The sequence below is a fragment of the Hemitrygon akajei genome, chromosome 25 (genome assembly GCF_048418815.1).
Source record: "Hemitrygon akajei chromosome 25, sHemAka1.3, whole genome shotgun sequence".
In the NCBI taxonomy this organism is placed as follows: Eukaryota; Metazoa; Chordata; class Chondrichthyes; order Myliobatiformes; family Dasyatidae; genus Hemitrygon; species Hemitrygon akajei.
In genome coordinates this window covers 40,580,015-40,603,037 of record NC_133148.1, presented here as the reverse complement: position 1 = coordinate 40,603,037, position 23,023 = coordinate 40,580,015, and the positions used below count along the sequence as shown (strand labels likewise).

At 47.2% G+C, this 23,023-nt stretch overlaps 1 protein-coding gene across 1 annotated transcript; it reads left to right on the top strand.

Annotated features, from left to right (window-relative positions):
• The first annotated feature begins 831 nt into the window (after nucleotides 1-831).
• polr2i (RNA polymerase II subunit I) lies at nucleotides 832-22,380 on the top strand. The gene is made up of 6 exons (XM_073029363.1): nucleotides 832-944; nucleotides 1,113-1,167; nucleotides 3,574-3,647; nucleotides 11,954-12,028; nucleotides 15,522-15,573; nucleotides 22,122-22,380. The coding sequence occupies exons 1-6, from the start codon at nucleotides 871-873 to the stop codon at nucleotides 22,182-22,184; spliced, it is 393 nt and encodes a 130-aa protein (XP_072885464.1). The 5' UTR covers nucleotides 832-870; the 3' UTR covers nucleotides 22,185-22,380.
• The last annotated feature ends 643 nt before the right edge of the window (nucleotides 22,381-23,023 follow it).

The window sequence follows — 23,023 nt, the reverse complement described above, 5'->3', positions numbered from 1 at the left end:
TGACACCGACACCCCCCACACCCCCTCACTGTGACACCGACACACCCCTCACCCCTCACTGTGACACTGACACACCCCTCACCCCTCACTGTGACACCGACACCCCCCCACACCCCCTCACTGTGACACCGACACACCCCTCACCCCTCACTGTGACACTGACACACCCCTCACCCCTCACTGTGACACCGACACACCCCACACCCCCTCACTGTGACACCGACACCCCCCACACCCCCTCACTGTGACACCGACACACCCCACACCCCTCACTGTGACACCGACACCCCCCACACCCCCCTCACTGTGACACCGACACACCCCAAACCCCTCACTGTGACACTGACACACCCCTCACCCCTCACTGTGACACTGACACACCCCACACCCCTCACCCCTCACTGTATCACCGACACACCCCACACCCCTCACTGTGACACTGACACACCCCTCACCCCTCACTGTTACACCGACACACCCCACACTGTGACACCGACACACCCCACACCCCTCACTGTGACACCAGAGTGTCGGAGTGTCTGGCGTCTCTTACGGGCTGCCCCCAGCACAATCTTTGGTGTGTTGGCTTATTAGCTTTTGTTTATGTTTAACTTTTCAAAAAATGTTGCTATATTTCGATTTTATCTGAAATGAAATTAATCTGAGTGCAGCATCTGTGAATATACAGGTACTTTATGATAGATTTACTCTGAGCTTTCAACGTTCCTTGTGCCCCCGGATTTTGACACTTGCCAGCCATGAGCCGCAGGTTGGTTTTGAAGTCGGTCCCGGGCCGGGTTCGCGTTGCGTTCGCCGCCGCCGTCCGGCACCCGTCGCCTGTCGGGACCGAGCCGGGCTGCGCATGCGGCAATGGCGGCGGCGATGGATTTCGAAGCGGGTCACGGCGGCCCCGGGTTTGTGGGGATCCGCTTCTGTCAGGAGTGGTGAGTGCGGCCGGGGCCGGTTGGAAACGCGTGGGGAAAGGGGTGAGGAACGAATGGGAGCGGGGATTGTGCGTGCAGGAGAGGGCGGAGTGATGGCGTGGAGGGTGTGGGACCATTTGGGCATTTTCTGATCAATAACGATTACCTTGTTTTTTCTCTTGGTTTTAGCAATAACATGTTGTACCCGAAAGAGGACAAAGAGAACAGAATCCTGCTTTACGCGGTGAGTTCGAGCGTGAACGACGGGGTTAGGGAACTCTCCCTGTCATTCTGATATCATGGGACCAGGTTGAAGTTTATTGTCATCTGACTGGATATAGAGAGCCAACCGGAGCAGCGTTTCTCCACGGGATGAACAGTAAACAGCTCGCTATCCCAGTGACCAGGCCTCCGTGGTGGCAGAAGCCTGGGGGAAGAAGTTGTTACCCAGTCTGGCAGTCCAGTACCTCCCTCCTCATGGTAGTGGGTCAAAGATATTGTGGGATGCTTTGGGTCTTTGTATAAACTGTCACACTGGGTGAGGGGGTGTTGGTGGTGTTGCTGAGACCCCGGTAATCCTCTCGGCAGCATCTTCCTTCAGACTCTGTTGCCAAGTGCTAGACTGGGTTTAAGTCAGCAGTCTAGTCTTCCACGCAGTCATTCCACACTACATGTAAACAGGGTGTGTTTCTGCAAAGCGCGTCTGTGTCATGAATTGAAGTGCCTGGGCCAGTTGTATGATGGGCACTTTTGTGCAATGTTCGAGTGACCCCCTGCCCCACATCACCGCATTTTTAGCTAGAAATTCACCCTTGCACAATTAATAATCCATTCCTTAAAAATTTCAGACACAGTACAAAGTTTGTCTTCTCAGAACTTATGTTAACCCTACTGCCCCAATGAGCCCATGTCAGAATCTGGTTTAATATCAAATTTGTGAAATTTGTTAACTTAATGCAATACGAAATAATAGAAAAACTGAATTATATTTTATATATTAGATAAGTAGTGCAAAAATAGATATGGAAAAGTAGTGAGGTAGTGTTCATGGGTTCAATGTCCATTCAGAAATTGGATGGCAGAAGGGAAGAAGCTGTTTTTGAATCACTGTGCTTTCAGGCTCCTGTACCTCCTCCCTGAGAACAAGGCAAATCCTGGTTGATGGGGGTCTTTAATGATGGATGCCACCTTTTTGAGGCATCGCTTCTTGAAGATGTCATGGATACTACGGAGGCTAGTGCCCAGGATGGAGCTAATTAAATGCTCAACTCTTTGCAGCTTATTTCGAAACTCTGCAGTAGACCCCTTCCCCCCCACCATCCACTGAATACCAGGCAGTGATGCAGCCAGTTAGAACGTTCTCCGCGGTACATCTGTAGAAATTTGCAAGTGTTTAGGTGACAGACCAAATCTCCTCAAACTCCTAATGAATTATAGTTGCTCTCTTGCCTTCTTTGTAGCTGCATCGATACGATGGGACCAGGTTAGATCCTCAGAGATGTTGACACCCAGAAACTTGAAATTGCTCACTCTCTCCACTTCTGACCACCCCCATGAGTCTTACCCGTTTGAAGTTCACAATCAGTTCTTCGGTTTTACTGACGTCGAGTGCAAGTTGTTGCTGTGACACCGCCCAGCTAACTGGTGTATCTCGGTGCTCTACACCCTCTCATCAGCATCTGAGACTCTGCCAATAATAGTTGTATCGCCAGCAAATCTATCGCCCAGTTACACCCATGTGATCAATTAATCTACCAACCTGTACATCCCTGGATTGACCGCCCAGAGGAAACCCACGCGGTCACAAGGGGAGAATGTGCAGCCTCCTTACAGACACGGTGGGAATTGAACCCGGGTTGCTGGCTCTGTAATAACATTGAACGACCAACTACACCAACCGCTGCTTGAAAGGGGGTCACCCATTAGTGTGCAAATGGAGATGCCTGCTGAAGAGGTTTGGTACACGTGCTCCTCCCAATCCATCCATGCACCGCACCTCCAAAAAAGCTGAGGGTTTTATGTTACTCAAATGATTTATAAACACAAAACCTGCAGATGATGAAAATCTGAGCAACACCCGCAAAGTGCTGGAGGAGCTCAGCAGGGCAGCATCCATGGAAGTGAGCATACAGTTGATGTTTCAGGCCAAGACCCCTCTTCAGGACTGGAAAAAAGGATGAGGAGTCGTTGAAAAGGTGGGAGGTGATGTACGAGATGGGAGGAAGATGTACGAGGTGGTAGGTGATAGGTGAAACTAGGAGAGGGGGAGGGGTGAAGTCAATTAGTGAAAGAGATACAGGTCTAGAGAAGGGGGAATCTGATAGGAGAGGTTAGAAGAGCATTGAAGAAAGAGAAGTGGGAGGAGCATCAGAAGGAGGTTATGGCTGGTAAGGAGATATGATGAAACAGGGAATGAGGAATGGAGAATGGTGAGGAGAGAGGGGGGCAATTACTGGAAATTTGAGAAATCGACGCTCATGCCATCATGTTGGAGGCGACTCAGACAGGATACAAGGTGTTGCTTCTCCAACCCGAGGGTGTCTTCATCGTGGTGGTAGAGGAGCCCATGGACTGGCATGTCGGCATGGGAACGGGCAGTGGAATTGAAATGGGTGGATGAGATGTCAAATGATTTGTGTTTTATTTACAGTGTCGGAACTGTGACTACCAGCAGGAGGCTGATAACAGCTGTATCTACGTCAATAAGATCACGCACGAAGTTGAGTAAGTAAAGCTGGAGCTTGTCTGTTGTGTGTGGGTTTAAGCTGTGCATCGTTGTGGCTTAAGTTCAAAGTCAGTTTTATTGTCGAAGCGCATACTTGTCACCACCGAGATTGATTTTCCCGCAGGCATGATCAGGAAATCTATAGAGTAGTGACTGTAAACAGCATAGCTGAAAGGTCAACCAGAGGGCAAAGACAACAGACTGTGCAAATGCAAATATAAATAGCAATGAATAATGAGATAAAGAGTCCTTAAAGTGAGATCATTGGTTATAGGAACATCTCAATGGAGGGGCGAGTGAGTTTACACAAGGCCCTGATGGTTGAGGGAGTGGTAACTGGTCTTGAACCTGGTGGTGTGGGTCCTGAGGCTCTTGTACCTTCTACCTGATGACAGCAGTGAGAAAACAGCATGACGTGGGTAGTGGTGTAGATGTGCTGAAGGGTGTTATACCAGTAAAGTACTGGGCCGAATCTGCTGCCTTTTGTCGGATTCTCCGTTCAAAGGTATTGGTTTTCCAATTCCAAGCCGTGATGCAGCCAGTCTCTCCACTACACATCGATAGGAGTTTGTCAAGGTTGTAGAGGTCGTGCCGAATCTCCACAGTTCCCTAAAGGAAGTAGAGGTGCTGCCATGCTTTCTTGGCAATTGCATTTACGTGCGGGGCCCAGGACAGGTCCTCTGAAATAGTAACACCCAGGAAGTTAAAGTTGCTGACCCTTTCCAAACTCCGATCCTCTGTTGAGGACTGGCCCATGGACCTTTGGTTTCCCTCTCCTGAATTCTACGGTCAGTATCTTGGTCTTGCTAACGTTGAGTGCTTATGGTTTCTTGGGAAAACAATAGACTGCAAATTCTAGAATCTGGGACAACACACAACCTGCTGGAGGAACTCAGCAGGTCAGGCAGCATGCATGGAGGGAAGGGGACAGTCGACATTTCAGATTGAGTCCCTTTGTTGGGACTGAACGATGGGCGGGAGGTAGCAGGTATAAAACGGAGGAAGGAAGGTTTCGGAGCCAGGCTGGCAAGCAGTCGTTTGGATCCAGCTGAGGATGGGTGGGTGATAGGCAAATCGAGGAGTGGAGTGTGGGAACAGCGATGTAGGCTGGCTGAAGGTGATGATGGGATCACAGGTGAGGAAGTCGGACCGTGGAGTCAAGGGAGAGTGGCTGAAGGTGGAGGGTGGATGGGAACAGTGGGGAAGATGCATAAAAATACATAATTTACAGTAAGTGTGTACGAAAAATAAGTTGCACGAAAAAGAGAGGGGAGAAATACCGAGGAACTATTCATGGGATCAATGTTCATTCAGAAATCGGATGGCAGAGGGGAAGAAGCTGTTCCTGAGTCGTTGAGTGTGTGTCTTCAGGCTCCTGTACCTCCTCCCTGATGGCAATGAGATGAGAGCGTGTACTGAGTGACCGGGGGGGGGGGGTCCTTCATGATGGCTTTTTGAGGCATCGCTCCATGGAGATGCTGGGGAGGTTAATGGTCTGAGTCTCTGCAGCTTATTTCCATCCTGTGCAGCGGCGCTCTTCCCCCATGCCAGACAGTGGTGCAGCCAGTTAGAACGCTATCCACAGTACATCTGTAGAAATTTGCAAGAGTCTTTGCTGACTCACCAAATCTCCTTGCACTCCGATTGAAATGTAACTGCTGTTGTGCCTTCTTTATAATTACATCAAAGTGTTGGGCCTAGGATAGATTTTTAGAGATGTTGACAACTGTTCACCCTTTCCACTTCTGATCCCTCTGTGGTAGGGGTTCCCAACCTTTTTATGCCGGGGACCTCTACCATTAATTGAGGGGTCTGTGGCCCCCAGGTTAGGAACCACCACCCCTGCTCGATGATGGCTGGTTTGTGACCCCTCGACTTGCCCTTCCTGAAGTCCACGATCAGTTCCTTGCTCGAAGAGTTGGAGAGCCGCAGAGCTCACAGAGTGGGAGCAGTGAGCGAAGGTGTCCCCGAACTCCTGTCGAATGGAAGATAAATTTTGTCAGGGTTGGCATCCCTCAGAGAGACTGCACAGTGTCGTTCTGAATTGTACTGGTTGCCTGATCTCTGATGTTGGAGGTTGTCAGGTTGGTCTGATTACTGGCTCGTGCAAGATCAGGACAGAAGTTGTGCATTTATCTGTCTGCAGTTCAACATGATTAATGGCTGGTTTCACCGGACAACGGTATGTGTCCAAATATCCGGAGATTTTCTGCTTCCTCCATCAGCGCAAAAGGAGTGGTCAAGTGTGTGCTTGTTGCTGTAACCTAATAATTAGTGCATTTCCAGCATTCCATTAATTTGCAGCGATATCCTAATATTAAAAATTACTTGGCCACACCAGCAGAGGCTGTTAGCTAACTTGCACTGCATCTTTTTTTTTGTTTGATTTATTCTGTAATCAGAATCAGGTTTAATATCACTGGCATACGTTGTGAATTTTGTTGTTATGTGACAAGAGTACATTGTAATACAAATCTGTGAATTACAGTACAGTAATAAGAATATATAAAATAATTAAATAAGTAGTGCAAAAATAGAAATAAAAAAGTAGTGAGGTAGTGTTCACTGGTTCGATGTCCATTCAAAAATCAGATGGCAGAGGGTAAGAAGTTGTTCCCGAATCGTCGAGTCTGTGCCTTCAGGTTCCTGTACCTCCTCCCGGGTGGTAGCGATGAGAAGAGGGCATGTCCTGGGTGACGGGGTTCTTTAGTGATGGACGCCGCCTTTTTGAGGCATCACTCCTTGACGATGTCCTGGACACTATGGAGGCTGGTGCCCGTGATGGAGCTGACTGAGTTTACAACTTATTTCAAACCTGTGTAGTAACCCCCCCCCTCCCCCCCAGTGGTGCAGCCAGTTAGAATGCTCTCCTCTGTACATCTGCAGTAATTTTATGTCTTGGCCCTTTACTGCTGTCGCAAAGCAACACATTATCAGAGACTGTGATAATAAGCCTGAACCTTGTATTGAGCAACAACTTGTATTTCATCTGGGTAGCTTCCAACCCGATGGTATGAACAACGATTGTTCCTTCTGGTTTAAAAAATTGTTTTTCCCTCCCCCTCCCCTCTTCTTCTGTTCCCCTCTGTGGCCTCTTACCTCTTCTCACCTACCTATCACCTCCCACTGAGTCCCCTACTCCCTCCCTTTCTCCCACGGTCCACTCTCCTCTCCTATCAGAGTCCTTCCTCTCCAGCCCTTTACCTTTCCCACCCACCTGGCTTCACCCATCACCTTCCACTCTCCTCCTTCCCGTCCTCCCACCTTTTTATTCTGGTGTCTTCCCTATTCTTTTCCTGTCCTGATGAAGGATCTCGGCCTGAAACATCGAATTTCCTTAGATGCTGCCTGACCTGCTGAGTTCCTCCAGCATTTTGACTGTTTTGCTTCTGACAAACCCCTTGAAATGCAGTTTGAGGATGGAAAGGTGCTGAGTTTGTCACAAGAGGGCAGCAGAGAGCTATGTTAACATTTAGGATTTCAGGTTTATTTATTGTCGTGTTTATTCAGAGGTAATTGTCCTGTGATTGGGCTAGGATTAAATCGGGGATTGCTGAGCAGTGTGGCTCGAAGGGCCAGGAGGGCCAACTCCACACTGTATCTCTAAATAAATAAATCCTAAACTAGTCACAGGACAATTTACCCATTAAGTCAAGTCACTTTTATTGTCATTTCGACCATGACTGCTGATACAGTACATAGTGAAAATGAGACAACGTTTTTTCAGGACCATGGTGTTACATGACACAGTACAAAAACTAGACTGAACTACGTAAAAAAACAATACAGAGAAAGCTATACTAGACTACAGACCTACACAGGACTGCATAAAGTGCACAAAAACAGTGCAGACATTACAATAAATAATAAACAGGACAGAAGGGCAGTAAGGTGTCAGTCCAGGCTCTGGGTACTGAGGAGTCTGATAGCTTGGGGGAAGAAAGTGTTACATTGTCTGGTTGTGAGAGCCCGAATGCTTCAGAGCCTTTTCCCAGACGGCAGGAGGGAGAAGAGTTTGTATGAGGGGTGCGTGGGGTCCTTCATGATGCTGTTTCCTTTGCGGATGCAGCGTGTAGTGTAAATGTCCGTGATGGCAGGAAGAGAGACCCCGATGATCTTCTCAGCTGACCTCACTATCCGCTGCAGGGTCTTGCGATCCGAGATGGTGCAATTTCTGGACCAGGCAGTGATGCAGCTGCTCAGGATGCTCTCAATACATCCTCTGTAGAATGTGGTGAGGATGGGGGGTGGGAGATGGACTTTTCTCAGCCTTCGCAGAAAGTAGAGATGCTGATGGGCTTTCTTGGCTATGGAGCTGGTGTTGAGGGAACAGGTGAGATTCTCTGCCAGGTGAACACCAAGAAATTTGGTGCTCTTAACGATCTCCATCGAGGAGCAGTCGATGTTCAGCGGGGAGTGGTTGCTCCATGCCCTCCTGAAGTCAACAACCTCCTCTTTTGTTTCTGGAACCTACTAACTGGTGCATTGTGGACTGTAGGTGGAAACCCACCCGTTCTCGGGAGAACGTACAGAATTGAACTCCGGGGTATAATAGCACTGTGCTAACTGCTACGCTACCGTGGCTGGCCATATGCACCAGGGTGGAATGAAATTCCTTGTGTAATGTGCACAGTAAACAGTTGGCACTTTACTGATAATTACAGTGATGAGCACAAAACAGAATGGTGCAGCCTGAGGGCAAAAACGAAGGACATAAAGCTTTTAGTACACTCGTTCATTGTGAGTCAGGTCATATGACGTGGGCGATCATGCTCTTCCCATTGCCTTCTTCTGGGCAGTGTCTTTACAAGACGGGTCACCCCAGCCATTATCAATACCCTTCAGAGATTGTCTGCCTGGAGTCAGTGGTCGCGTAACCAGGGCGTGTGATCTGCACTGGCTGCTCATATATATTGCAGTTGTTTTAGACCCATTACTAAGGATGCTGGGATTGAACTCTGAACTCACTGTTACTGTGGCAGTACCGCCTGCCCCCATGGCTGATCAGGGGCTAAGCTGGTGCTACACCTTGTCCAAGGGTGACCTGCAGGCTAGCGGAGGGAAGGAGTGTCTTACACCTCCGTTGGTAGAGACGTATCTCCACCTCGCCACACTGACCTTCCTAAATCAAAGTATTGAGGCCAGGAGTTGAGATTTTATGCTGAAGTTGTTTAAAATGTTGATGTGGTCAAATTTGGAGTGTCGTGTGCAATTCTAGTCACTTACATACCAGAAATATATTAGTAGGATTGGAAGAGTGCAGAGAAAATTCACAGGACTTGAGTTGTAGGGAAAGGTTGACTAGGTTAGGACTTTATTCCCTGGAGCATAGGTGAATGAGGAGAGATTTGATAGAGGTTTGCAAAATTATGAGGGGTATAGATAAATTACAAGCAGGAATTTTCCACTGTTATGAGTGATGAACAGACCTGATGGACAATGGGGTGCAGAGTTAACCATTCCCCCCCCCCCCCCGAGAACTACGAACTATTGCTGTTGCTATGCTGCTCATGAGAGAGAGAGATAAAGCCCAGGCAAGAACATCTGCTACAGATTAGAGGGGGAGAGAGACTGTTGATTTACTGTATTTTGACTCTTCCTGGATTATTTACCAAAGGAATTTACTTTGCTCGTTAACATTCCTCAGGAGATAGCAGGAGTGGCCTGATTTGATGGACACGGTCATTCAGAGTTGATGGATAGCTGAGACCCCGTGAGTGGGGATAAAAGACAGGTCTGGAGAGACACCCTTCAGACACACCAGTGGACACTGACTGAGTGTTGGGAACCCACAGAAAGGTGGGGGCTTCGGAGACCGAACCAGGAGATCGGTCAGTAAAGCTCACAGTGTTACAGCAGGGCCGGTGGGGACTTGTGTGTGTGTCCACTCATGCCAGAGTGACGAGTCCACCACAGAAGAACAGTCTAGCTGAAGACCAGAGGGGTCATAACTGAATGGCCACAACGATACGACAGATTAAGAAAGCCACAAAAGGTTTGCCTGCTGTAGCTGTAGCTGTTGCCTCTCGCTCTCTCTCTCGCTCTCTCTCTCTCTCTCTCTCTCTCTCTCTCTCTCCTCTCCCTCTCCCTCTCCCTCTCCCTCTCCCTCTCCCTCTCCCTCTCCCTCTCCCTCTCCCTCTCCCTCTCCCTCTCCCTCTCCCTCTCCCTCTCCCTCTCCCTCTCCCTCTCCCTCTCCCTCTCCCTCTCCCTCCCTCTCTCCTATGACAATTCATTTACCCCTAGACATCGATAGAGCTTGTTTATTATTGATTATTATTATTCCTACACTTTTAGGTTTATTACTGCTAACTTGTTTTATATGTATTTTTGCATTTTTGATATTGTATTGTGTAGTTTACTAATAAACACCTTTAGTTTGGTAACACCAGACTTCAACAGATTCTTCTTGCTCTGCTGGTCAGACACCCAGTTACGGGGTACATAACACCACTCTGGTTGGGTGAGACTAGAACTAGAGGACATGGGTTAATGGTGAAAAGTGAAATATTTAAGGGGAACTCAGAGGGTGGTGAGAGTGTGGAACAAGTTGCCAGCCGAAGTGGTGGATGAGGATTTGGTTTCAGAGTTTAAGAGAAGTTTGCATTGGTACATGGATGGGAGGGGTTTAGAGGGTTATGGTCCCAGTGCAGATTGATAGAACTAAGCAGAGTAACAGTTCAGCACAGAGCAAATGGGCCAAAGCGCCTTTCTGTGCTGTAGTGCTCAACAACGGGAAGAAATGCTAAAGTGACGCAAATGGATTAACAGAGAAAAGCAGAATGAAGAGTGGAGAACGTGGCAGCACCACTATGAACAGCGTGATACAGTAGTGGTTGCTATAGCAGTGGGTTCAGTAGATTCTGTTTTTTAATGTTAATTATTGATTGTGATCAGCCATGCCGAATGTCTGTTGCCAGTACTCGTTTCAGGTTCAGATTTATTTATCATGCGCCTGTCAAAACATCGAGTGAAGTGCGGTGTTTGCATTAACAACCAACAGAACCTGGCATGTGTCAGGATCAAGTCCACAACCATTGCCACACGTTCTGGCACCAACATAATGTGCCCACAATGCCCAGCAGAACAGCACAAGCAACAACAAATCCCTTTCCCACCCTCCCACAAACACAGACAGGCTTCAACCCCCAGACTAGGCCACCTCCAGGCCTTAGCCCTGGACTCGCAGTCATCGTGCTTCCCACTTCCATTCCCTGCCTCAGAGTCTCAGTCATCAGGCTCCCAAGCTCACAGACATGCGATTATCAGATCTTGGGCCACAGACCTCCAGTCCATAGTCTAGACTCACAGTTATTGGGCCTCTGATCTTCAGTCCCTGGCCTGGACCCCCTCTGGGCCGCACTCTCAGACTCAGTCGTTGGGCTCCTGACCTCCAGTCCCTGCCCCAGGCACACCGATTCACAGCCCTGACTCTGGACCCCCACTCCCTGGCCTGGACTCCCTCTGGGCCGCACTCTCAGACTCAGTTGTTGGGCTCCTGACCTCCAGTCCCTGCCCCAGGCACACCGATTCACAGTCCTGACTCTGGACCCCCCCTCCCTGGCCTGGACCCCCTCTGGGCCACACTCTCAGACTCAATCCTGACGTCCAGTCCCTGGCCCGGGCACACCGATTCACAGCCCCGACTCTGGACCCCCCCTCTGGGCCACACTCTCAGACTCAATCCTGACGTCCAGTCCCTGGCCCGGGCACACCGATTCACAGCCCCGACTCTGGACCCCCCCTCTGGGCCACACTCTCAGACTCAATCCTGACGTCCAGTCCCTGGCCCGGGCACACCGATTCACAGCCCCGACTCTGGACCCCCCCTCCCTGGCCTGGACCCCCTCTGGGCCACACTCTCAGACTCAATCCTGACGTCCAGTCCCTGGCCCGGGCACACCGATTCACAGCCCCGACTCTGGACCCCCCCTCCCTGGCCTGGACCCCCTCTGGGCCACACTCTCAGACTCAATCCTGACGTCCAGTCCCTGGCCCGGGCACACCGATTCACAGCCCCGACTCTGGACCCCCCCTCTGGGCCACACTCTCAGACTCAATCCTGACGTCCAGTCCCTGGCCCGGGCACACCGATTCACAGCCCCGACTCTGGACCCCCCCCCCCCTCCCTGGCCTGGACTCTCAGACTCACAGTCTCCGGACAAGACCCACCTGGGGTTTTTCACCTGCTAGCTTTCTACCTCTGGACTTGCTGACTTTGTCAGTCTTCACATCGAGAAGCATTAATTCTTTTGTTTCATCAAAACCCCTTGCCTTGTGTTCATGAATGTTTTCTTTTCTCAAACAGTGAGCTTACACAAATAATAGCAGACGTGGCACAGGATCCAACGCTACCCAGAACAGAAGACCATCCTTGTCCAAAGTAAGTAGAACTTCACCACAACTTCTAGCCTTGCTGTCCTGTCTTATCTTTGTCTACAGTGGGAGAGCGTTTCACTGTATCTTTTGACGTCCATGTGACAAATGTAGCTAATCTTTATGTAATCCTTCTATTTCCAGCACTTTCATGTACCTATTGAAGCAGCTCTTGAATACCTCTGTTGGTGAGGCAACCAGTTAGAATATATCAGTAGAAATTGTGAGTGGCTTTGATGACATACCAATTCTCCTCAAATTCCTTTGTAATCGCATCAATGTGTTTGGCCCAAGACGGATCTTTGGAGATGTTGACCTCCCCATAAACTTGAAACTATTCACACTTTCCACTGCTGAACCCTCAAAGAAGACTGATGTGTGTTCCCTCAACTTCCCCTTCCTGAAGTTCACAGTCAATTCTTTGGTCTTACTGAAGTTGAGTGCAAGGCTGTTGCGACATCACAAGGCTGATCTATCTTACCCGTGTTTTTTCCTTGTCACCACCTGAAATCCTGCCAACAATTGTGCCACCAGCAAGTGTATAGATGGCGTTTGAGCTGTGTCTTGCCACGCGGTCATGGTTGTAGAGAGAGCAGAGCAGCAGGCTAAGCAAGCCTTCTGGAGGTGAATTGGTGTTGATGAAGAAGAGGTGTCATTTCCTGCACTGACTGTGGTCTCCCAATGAGGAAGTCAGTGATCCAATTGCAGACGGAGGTACAGCGGCCCAGTGAGCTGTAATCAGGGAACAGCAGCCTGATGTAGGGATTGCTGTTGTCCAGGTGATCCATGGCCAAGTGTAGAGCCAGTGAGATTACACCTGCTGTAGACCTATTGTAGCAACAGGCATTTTGTAGGAGGTTCAGGTACTTGCTTAGGCAGAAGTTGATTGTAGCCACGACCAACATCTCATAACACTTCATCACAGTAGATGTGAGTGTCACTGGGCGATGGTATTGCGGCAGTTCACCCTGTTCTTGGGCACTGGTATGATGGGTCACCTTTTGAAGCGGTTGGGAACCTCTGACTGTAAGAGATTGACGATGTCCTTGAACACTCCCACCAGCTGGTTGGCACAGGGCTTCAGTGCTCTGCCCAGATACATCACTGGGGCCTGACACCTTGCAAGGCTTCAACCTCTTGAAAGATGTTCTGACACTGGCCTCTGAGACAGATCACAGGGACAGCGGATGCTGCAGGGATCTGCACGAGTGTGGTTGTATTCTCCCTTTTAAAGTGTGCCTAACAGGCACTGAGCTCATCTGAGAGTGAAGCATCACAGCCATTCACCATGTCAGGTTGTAATAGTTTGCAAACCCTGCCGCAGCTGACGTGCATCTGATCCTGTCTCTAACTTCAACCGCAATTGTTTTTGCCATAAGTTGTATCTGGACTTGTACAGTTCTGGTCTTGAATGTGATTGATAAGACCATAAGATATAGGAGCAGAGTTAGGCCATTTGGCCCATCGAGTCTGCTCCACCATTTCATCATGGCTGATCTAATTTTCCTCTCAACCCCAATCTCCTGCCTTCATGTCTTGACCAATCAAGAATCTTATCAACCTCTGACTTAAATGTACATAAAGACCTGGCCTGCCCAGCTGCCTGTGGCAAAGAATTCCACAGATTCACCACTCTCTGACTTAAGAAATTCCTTCTCATCTCCGTTCGAAAAGGACGCCCCTCTATTCTGAGGCTGCATCCTCTGGTTTTAGACTCTCCCGCCATAGGAAACATCCTCTCCACATCCACTCTATCCAGGCCTTTCACCATTCGATAGGTTTCAATGAAGTCACCTCTCATTCTTCTGAATACTAGTGAATACAGGCCCAGAGCCATCAAACGCTTTTCATTTGACAAGCTATTCAATTCTGGAATCATTTTCGTGAACCTCTTTTGAACCCTCTCCACTTCAGCCCACCCTTTCTAAAATAGGGGACTCAAAATTGCTCACGATACTCTAAGTGAGGCCTCACCAATGCTTTATAAAGTTTCATCATTACATTCTTGCTTTATATTCTAGTCCTCTTGAAATTAATGCTAATGTTGCATTTGCCTTCCTAACCACAGACTTGACCTGTAAATTACCCTTTAGGGAATCCTGCACAAGGACTCCCAAGTCCCTTTGCACCTCAGATTTTTATGTTTTCTCTCCATTTAGAAAACAGTCAACATTTTTATTTCTTCTACCAAAGTGCATGACCGTACACTTCCCAACACTGTATTCTATCTGCTGCTTCTTTGCCCATTCTCCCCACAATCTGTCTTAAGTTCTTCTGTAGCCTCTCTATTTCTTCAAAAGTACCTGCCCCTCCACCTACCGTCTGCAAACTCTACAACAAAGGCTTCAATTCCATCACCTAACATGGAAAGAATCGGTCCCAATACTGACCCCTGTTTAACACCACTAGTCACTAGCAGCCAACCAGAAAAGGCTCCCTTTATTCCCACTCTTGTTCTGCTGCCAATCAGCCACTGCTTGATCCATGCTGGAATCTTTCCTGTGATACTTGTAACTTGTTCAGCAGCCTCATGTGTGGCACCTTGTCAAAGGCCTTCTGAAAATCCAAGTACACAACATCAACCGATTCTCCCTTGCCTATCCTGCTTGTTATTTCTTCAAAGAATTCCAACAGATTTGTCAGGCAAGGTTTTCCTTCAGCTCTAGCCCTCAATGGAGTACGAATCTCCTAGTTGATCCACTGCTTTTGTTTGGGGTGTGTTCTCGAAGGTATGTGCTCAGGTCTTGATGAAACCCATGACAACTGTGACGTATTCATTCGGATTGGAAGATGAATCCTTGAATATTGTCCAGTCCACCGACTCAGAGCAGTCCTGTAAGCACTCCTCTGCCTCTTTTGACCATACACTTTTGATCCTCAACTCTGGTGCTGTGGTCTTTAGTCTCTGCCTATTCGCTGGGGGTAGAAATGCAGCCAGTTGATCAGACTTTCCAAAGTGTGGCTGTGAGATGGCAGGTAAGTGTCCTTGATGTTTCTATAACAGCGGTCAAGTCTGTTGGCGCCTCTGGTTCCACAGGGGGTACGCTGGTGGTAGTTGTCTCCCGCAGTGACAAGAAAGGCATTGGAGTAATTTGTTTCGTGACTGCTGGTCACGGTGCTCGGCTCCTCCAGTGCCTCAGAAGGAATGTATGTACACCACTACCGGAAAACACCCTCGGCAAATAAAATGAATGACACTTGATTGCTCAATGAGCAGGACTGAGACAGAACCGCCATGACTGTGCACCAAGGTGAGTTAATCATAAAGCGTACTCCAGTGACTGGTGAAACCCTTGGACTGCAGCGCTGCATCCAAGATAGCCACGTTTCCGCGAAGCAAAATGCACAGCAGTTGCTGATACCTCTCTAGATGTTCCTATACCTCTGTGAAGTTCTATAGTTTACATTTTTTGCCTCCTTTATTCCACAATGAATACTGTTAATCTTTCTGTCACGTGCAATCATTAAATTCTGAAACTGTGTTTTGCTCATTTTTGCAGGTGCGGACATAAGGAAGCAGTATTTTTCCAATCACACAGCGCAAGGGCTGAGGTATGACAAGTCCAACACAGCTTAATCATGCAGCTATCGTGGTATCGTCAAACCACATACATACCATTCTTAATACAACTAATAACCTAACAACTATTTATTTCCACTGTTTCCTTTGGGAATAAGTCTGAATTTTATCCTTTTGTGAATAGAAGTCAATCTTTTAGTTTCTGATTTTCTTTCACTGGTGAAGCTCCTCTTTGCCGGTCATGGAATGTAAGCATTCAGATTATTGCAATCAGAATCAGAAGCACTTTATTGCCAATATAAGGAATTTCTTTAGCCAGAGAGTGGTGAAGCTGTGGAATTCGTTGCTGTGGAGGCCATTGTGTATATTTAAGGCAAAGGTTGATAGATTCCTGATGGGTCAGGGCATGAAGGGAGATGGGGAGAAGGCGAGAGAATGAAGTTGGGAGGGATAATAAATCAGCCATGATGGAATGGCAGAGCAGACTCAATGGGCTGAATGGCCTCATTCTGCTCCAATGTCTTATGGTCTTCCTCCAAGAGGACCACATGGAGGCTTGCGTGCCTCAGTGATTCAGAGTGATATATTGGCTGGAGTCAGGGTTTATGCTTTGGCTGTTGGTAGGGTCACCCATGCCAAACAGGTCAAAGGGTAGAGGACAGACTAAGAATGTCCACTGGTCCTCCAGGTTCGGGGGTTCAGCTCAGGGCCGACAACCCTGACTGGTTAAATAGAACTGTTACGGAGACAGCAATGAAGAATCCTTCTGCATTTGAGGGACCAAGGACAGAAAGAGATGGAGGACCTTTATTGCTGCCCTAACCATGGGCAGCAAGTTAGTCTTAAGGACTTGGGTCATCCCTTCCACATTGCCCTCCATTTTTCTTTCGTCCATGTGCCTGTCTAAGAGTCTCTTAAATGTCCCTGGTGTATCTGCCTCTCCCGCCACCCCTGACAGTGTGTTCCACACACCCATCCCTCTGTTTAAAAACTACTAACTCTAAACACAAGTAAGACTGCAGATGCTGGAAATCCAGAGCAACACACAGAACTCAGCAGGTCAGGCAGCATCAATGGAGAGGAATAGGTAGTCAACAGAACTCTGTCATCTCCTCCATACTTCCTTCCAATGTATTAGCCATCCCCACCCTGGGTAAAAGCTGCTGTCTCTCCACTCTATGCCTCATCGTCTGATGCACGCTAATATTTCTAATGGCGTTTTGTATAGAGAGGAAGACGTAATACTGACTACCTGTGTGCATAGAGCTTGGTTGAAAGCCCAGACCTCCTCTGGCACTCACACCAGTGAAACAGTTAAAGTGGAGTTGGATCTGATGAACTCTCAATCCGTGGGTTCTTTTAGCAGTCCAAGAATGAGTTGAAGACTTGTTGCTTTGCAATCATTCATTGAAAGTTTAAACAAAGCAGCAGGGTCAGGGTTACTAAAGAAAAGAAATGAGGGCAAAGACAAGATGGTGATTTTTGCAGAAAAAGATACTGTTATACCGAGATCAGGTAAATTCCTAAGATAAACAAGGGCCAGTTAGAAGACAAGAATGTTATACCTGTGTAACACTTAGTCAATGAAAAATGAAAGACGATAAACTGTTACGGGGCTGTCATAACATTTTTCCACCAGTAGGTGGAATGTAACACCACATATTGTGAAAAATAAAAAGTTAGAGAAGTACAAATTATACGTTAGTGAAACTACAAATTTGCTCTTGTTACAAACTCATTGATTCAACTAATACCTTTTTAAGAACATAAAGAACAACCAGTGCTCTTGTGCTGCATGGCTTCACGTCAAGGGTATACTGGTGAGGACTGATGCCTGTCACTAAGATATGCGGTCCAGGCTGTTCCCTAGTTTGCAGGGTTACAAACAGCATTATTATCAGTGACATAGGTCATGAAATTAATTGCTTTGTGGCAGCAATACAGTGCAAGGCATAAATAGCTATGTTATGATATAAATACAGTGGATTACGGTTAATTGGGTTATATCAGGACCAGTATATTTTGGTCCAGTTAAGCTGGTGCCTTAATTAGCTGAAGTTTCATGGAATAGTTAATAAAGGTATAACAAAGGCAAACTGAGTAACAGATTATGTATTTAAATACAGGCCAAATTAGAGCACCACCAATAATCCTGGTGGTTGCCGTCATATCCGACATTGACAGGAAGCCTGTGCGGGAGAAGTTTTAAAGCGGAAAAGCCGCTGCACTGGGTCCATTCCACTCTCTCGACCTCAGGAGTCCGGGTCCAGTGGTACAAACTAGGTCTTCCTTGGATGTGGTGGATGACCATGACGTCTTCTGTGACTCATCATTCTCTTCGAGCTCTACAGAGCATTGCAAAAGCACCTTCCTCACTGTAGATCACACACCCTTCTTCTTTAAAAGAAGAAATAGTGAGGCTTCTGGAAAGAAATGAATGCCGCAGCATGGATTCAGCAAAGGCAGGTCCTGTTTGACAAACTCACTGGAGTTCCTTGAGGATATAATGAGCCCAGTGGATAGAGGGGAACAGATGGACGTTATTTACTTGGATTTCCAGAAGGTGTTCGATAAGGTGCCACATGAAAGACTTGTCCATAAGATAAGGATGCACAGATTGGGGGTGATGTTTTAGTATGGATAGGGGATTGGTTAACTAATAGAAAGCAGAGAGTTGGGATACATAGGTGTTTCTCTGGTTGAGCGGTGCGCTGCAAGGGTCGGTGCTGGACCCGTAATTATTCACGATATACATTAACAGAAGAGGGAACCCTGTGTAAGTTTGCTAATGACACCAAATTGAGTGAAAAAGCAAATTGTGCAGAAGATAGGGAGAGTCTGCAGAGCAATAAGGAAAGTTAAAATGAGTGGGCAAGAGTCTGGCAGATGGAGTACAATGTTGGTAAATGTGAGGTCATCCACTTTGGAAGGAAAAATGGAAGATAAGATTAGTATTTCAATGGTCATTTCATAGCGTGTCGCACCAGACAGTTAGCCATTTTTGTATGGCACGTGGTGTCAGGATTGGTCTCCTTTCGGATTAACCGGATCACAATATGAACATTCCTGACTCAACCCTTGTATTTTTTACGAGGCTGAGTGGCTAGCTCGACACTCAACCCGGCACGGATGGAAAGCATGCCGGGAGGTGGGTGGGGGAGGGCGCGCGACTAGGTTCAAACTTGGGAGCTTTTGCTCTGGAGTTTTGTTATCCTTCTTAACCCCAGTTTCTCCCCGTAACCTTTGATGCCATGTCCAATCAAGAACCTATCAATCTCTGAGGAGGAACTGCTTTTCCCAGAAAGTGGTGAATCTGTGGAATTCTTTGCCCAATGCAACAGTGGAGACTACCTTAATGAATACATTTAAGACAAGCTTGGATAGATTTTTGCATAGTAGGGGAATTAAGGGTTATGAAGAAAAGGCAGGTAGGTGGAGATGAGTCCATGGCCAGATCAGCCATGTTCTTATTAAATGGCGGAGTAGGCTGGACGGACCAGATGGCCGACTCCTGCTCCTGTTTCTTATGTTCTACTGGAGCCAAGTTCCCGTTGCCAGGACAGGCATGTTCCCGTTTCACTGAGATATGAGGCTGCCAGCTGCTGTCACCTGGTTTAGCCCACCTCTCGCAGCGGTATAGCAGGGTGTGGCCACTGTCGCAAGCAAACAGCTACTGGAGCCACAGGTGAGAACTGAGTGGCTGGTGGGAACCAAAGGTAACATTAAAGATGATTGTTGTTACTTTCAAATTCTTCATAGTTCAGGTTGGAGGAACAACACCTTCTATACCAGCTGGGTAGCCTCCAACCTGATGGCATGAACATTGACTTCTCTAACTTCTGTTAATGCCCCTCCTCCCTTTCTTACCCCATCCCTGATGTATTTAGTGCTTTTCTTCCCCCTCCTTTTTTTTTTCTCTCTACCCATGACTCTGCCTGTTCTCCATCTCCCTCTGGTGCACCCCTCTCCCTTTCTTTCTAGGCCTCCTGTCCCATGATCCTTTCTCTTCTCCAGCTCTGTATCCCTTTTGCCAATCACCTTTCCGGCTCTCAGCTTCACCCCTCCCCCTCCGGTCTCCTATCATTTCGCATTTCCCCTTCCCCCTCTACTTTCAAATCTCTTACTATCTTTCAGTCAGTCCTGACGAAGGGTCTCGGCCCGAAACGTCGACAGCGCTTCTCCCTATAGATGCTGCCTGACCTGCTGCGTTCCACCAGCATTTTGTGTGTGTTGCTTGAATTTCCAGCATCTGCAGATTTCCTTATGTTTGCTATTTAGAAACTACTTGCTTTAAGCATGTGTCATGTTTAACAGCTACACGACTGAAATCTAGTTAGAAGCTTTCGGTAACTGTCTCTTGTCCCAATTAGGCAGCGTAGTGTCCCAAGTAAACGTAAGGAATCCTGGCTATCTTATTACTTTGTTTTTGTTCTTTAAGAGTTGGCCCAAATCAGCTGCTGCCCCAGTTAACAAATAGCCAGATTAACTGGAATCCACTGTATTGCAAAAGAGGAATAGTATGCTGGTGTTCATGGACCATTCTGAAATCTGATGGCGGAGGGGAAGCGGCTGTTCCAAAAACATTGGGTGTGGATGCTCAGACTCCAATGGTAGTAAGGAGAAGAGGGCGTATCCTAGATGGAGAGAGTCCTTTGTGATGGTTCGAAATAAATTTATTATCAAAGTACCTATATGTTACCATATGCATCCCCGAAATCCATTTTCCTGTGGGCATACTCAATAAATCCAATAGAACCAATGAAAGACCAATGTGCAAAAGACAACAAGCTGCAAATACAGAAAGAAAAAGAGAATAAAAATAAGAAATAATAAGCAATTATAAGCAAATATCAGGCACATGAGATGAAGAGTCCTTGAAAGTGAGTCCATACGTTGTGGCAACATTTCAGTGATGGGCGAGTGAAGTTATCTCCTCTGGTTCAAGAGCCTGATGGCTGAGGGGTTCTAACTGTTCCTGAATCTGGTGACCCTCCCCTACCTTCTTCCAGGAGAACAGCGAGAAGAGAGCATGACGTGGTTTGCCATTGCCTTCATTGGTGACCCCAGCCATTATCAATACTCTTCAGAGATTGTCTGCCTGGTGTCAGTGGTCACATAACCAGGACTTGTGATCTGCACCGGCTGCTCGTACGACCATCCACCACCTGCTCCCATGGATTCACGTGACCCTGATCGGGGGCTAAGCAGGTGCTACACCTTGCCCAAGGGTGACCTGCAGGAGTGCCTGGCATTTCCTTTGGTAGAGATGTATCTCTACCCTGTCACCCTAGGTGGTGGTGGTAAAAACTCTTAGGTAGGCACATGGATGAAAGAAAAATGGAGGGTTATGGACTGTGTAGGAGGGAAGGGTTAGATTCATCCTGAAGTACATTAAAGGGTTTGCACAATATCATGGGCCAAAGGGCCAGTACTGTGGTGTATTGTTCTATATTCTGTAACTAGATTATTATTTTATTTATTGAGATAAAGCACGAGAAAGTCCTTCTGGCCCTTTGAGCCACACCTCCCAGCAACCCAGATTTAACCCTAGCCTAATCACAGGACAATTTACAATGACCAATTAACCTACTGACCGGTACAGCTTTAGACTGTGGGAGGAAACCGGAGCACCCGGAGGAAACCTTCGCGGTCACGGGGAGAACGTACAAACTCCTCACAGGCAGACCTGAGGGTGATGGTACAGCCTTGTGATGTTACGTTTGAGAAAGTGCCTCTTCCTTGGGCAAATTAAGTGATACCTGTGTCTGGGTAGTGACAAGGACTGAGAGTGTGAATTATGTTCATAATATATACCCCATTACGTCCATGTTAAAGTGCTGTGTTAGATACGTGGGTTGAGACCAAAGCAAAAGTGCCTGCCGTCACTTAGCACTTTAGTGCAAGGGTGTTTTATTAGGTGTGTCAAAAATCAAACTTTAAAAAATTAGTGAAAACTGCCAATATTTACAGAAAGATACCTACCGGAACACACAATATTAGCTCCATAGTATTCTTTTCCCAGTGCGAACTCTCAGTGGCCCTTATCTCTCTGTCTCTCCCACTGAGGGTGAAGAGCTTTTTATTCGGCACGAGGATGTACCATCTTTAATTACCACCGCGTTAACACAAGACTACACACAAATCAGAATATGATGCACCCCACAATGTAGTTACAATTACATTACAAAATAATCAGAAGTGTCTACATTAAATACGGTATACAAACAGCATATACATATTTACACATCCCATTAGTGAAGTGATGGAATATTCTGCCGTGTATGGTGGAAAAGGCACCCTAAAGCCAACCCAAGCCCAGCAGCTCAGTCCAGGACCCGCTATGTGAAAATATACCAGGGAAGACAATGAAGGATGTACAGCTATCGCTACGACAACGAGAAGGCAATGTTTGTGTGTGTGTGAGGAATACGTTTATTGAGTACTCTCTGTCAAACGCTCCACTCACGGGTCCCTGTTCACAGTCCCAATGATGTGCAGGTAGGTTCAGTTGTACCTGTGACTGGTTGGTGGCAAGGATTGAGAGCTTGATGTCCCTAATACTCCCTTTCCCTCCCTGCAGGACGCCATGAGACTGTACTACGTGTGTACAGCCCCACACTGCGGCCATCGATGGACTGAGTAAGGACATAGCGGTGCCCTGTATCGCATTGTTGTTCCTGTACCAGCTGTGGCGTCCACCGGATTTGTCAGCAGCTCACGTCAGAGACTGCGCAAGTTATGACTGAATGAAATGCTGTGATAAAATGTTTACCTTTTTGAAAGCATGTTTTCTAGTTTTCTAATCTTGTAAATCTTGCAATAAATTTTTTTAAGTTGGAGTGGTGTATGGGTCTTTGTGAGATTTGTTTCACTGCAGATGAGGTCCATTAGGATCTGGTCTGCATCCTCCCCATTTTAATTGTATCACTTTGTCTTGGATTTGATTCACCCATATTCTCTATCCTTCTCTAATACCTTCTCTGTAAAGCTACGGGATGTGTCCCATATGGGCACCTTGGCCCCCACCTTTAGGACCCTCTCCCTACCCATCTCTGTATCTGTTTGTGTTTTGGCTACTTATTCCAGTAACTCCTCTGTCACTTTGGTGTTACCTAAAGAGATTCAAGACACTTTGCATTGAGTAAGTTGGTGGAAGAATAGATAGATAGATAGATACTTTATTCATCCCCATGGGGAAATTCAACTTTTTTTTCCAATGTCCCATACACTTGTTGTAGCAAAACTAATTACATACAATACTTAACTCAGTAAAAAAAAATGATATACATCTAAATCACTATCTCAAAAAGCATTAATAATAGCTTTTAAAAAGTTCTTAAGTCCTGGCGGTTGAATTGTAAAGCCTAATGGCATTGGGGAGTATTGACCTCTTCATCCTGTCTGAGGAGCATTGCATCGATAGTAACCTGTCGCTGAAACTGCTTCTCTGTCTCTGGATGGTGCTATGTAGAGGATGTTCAG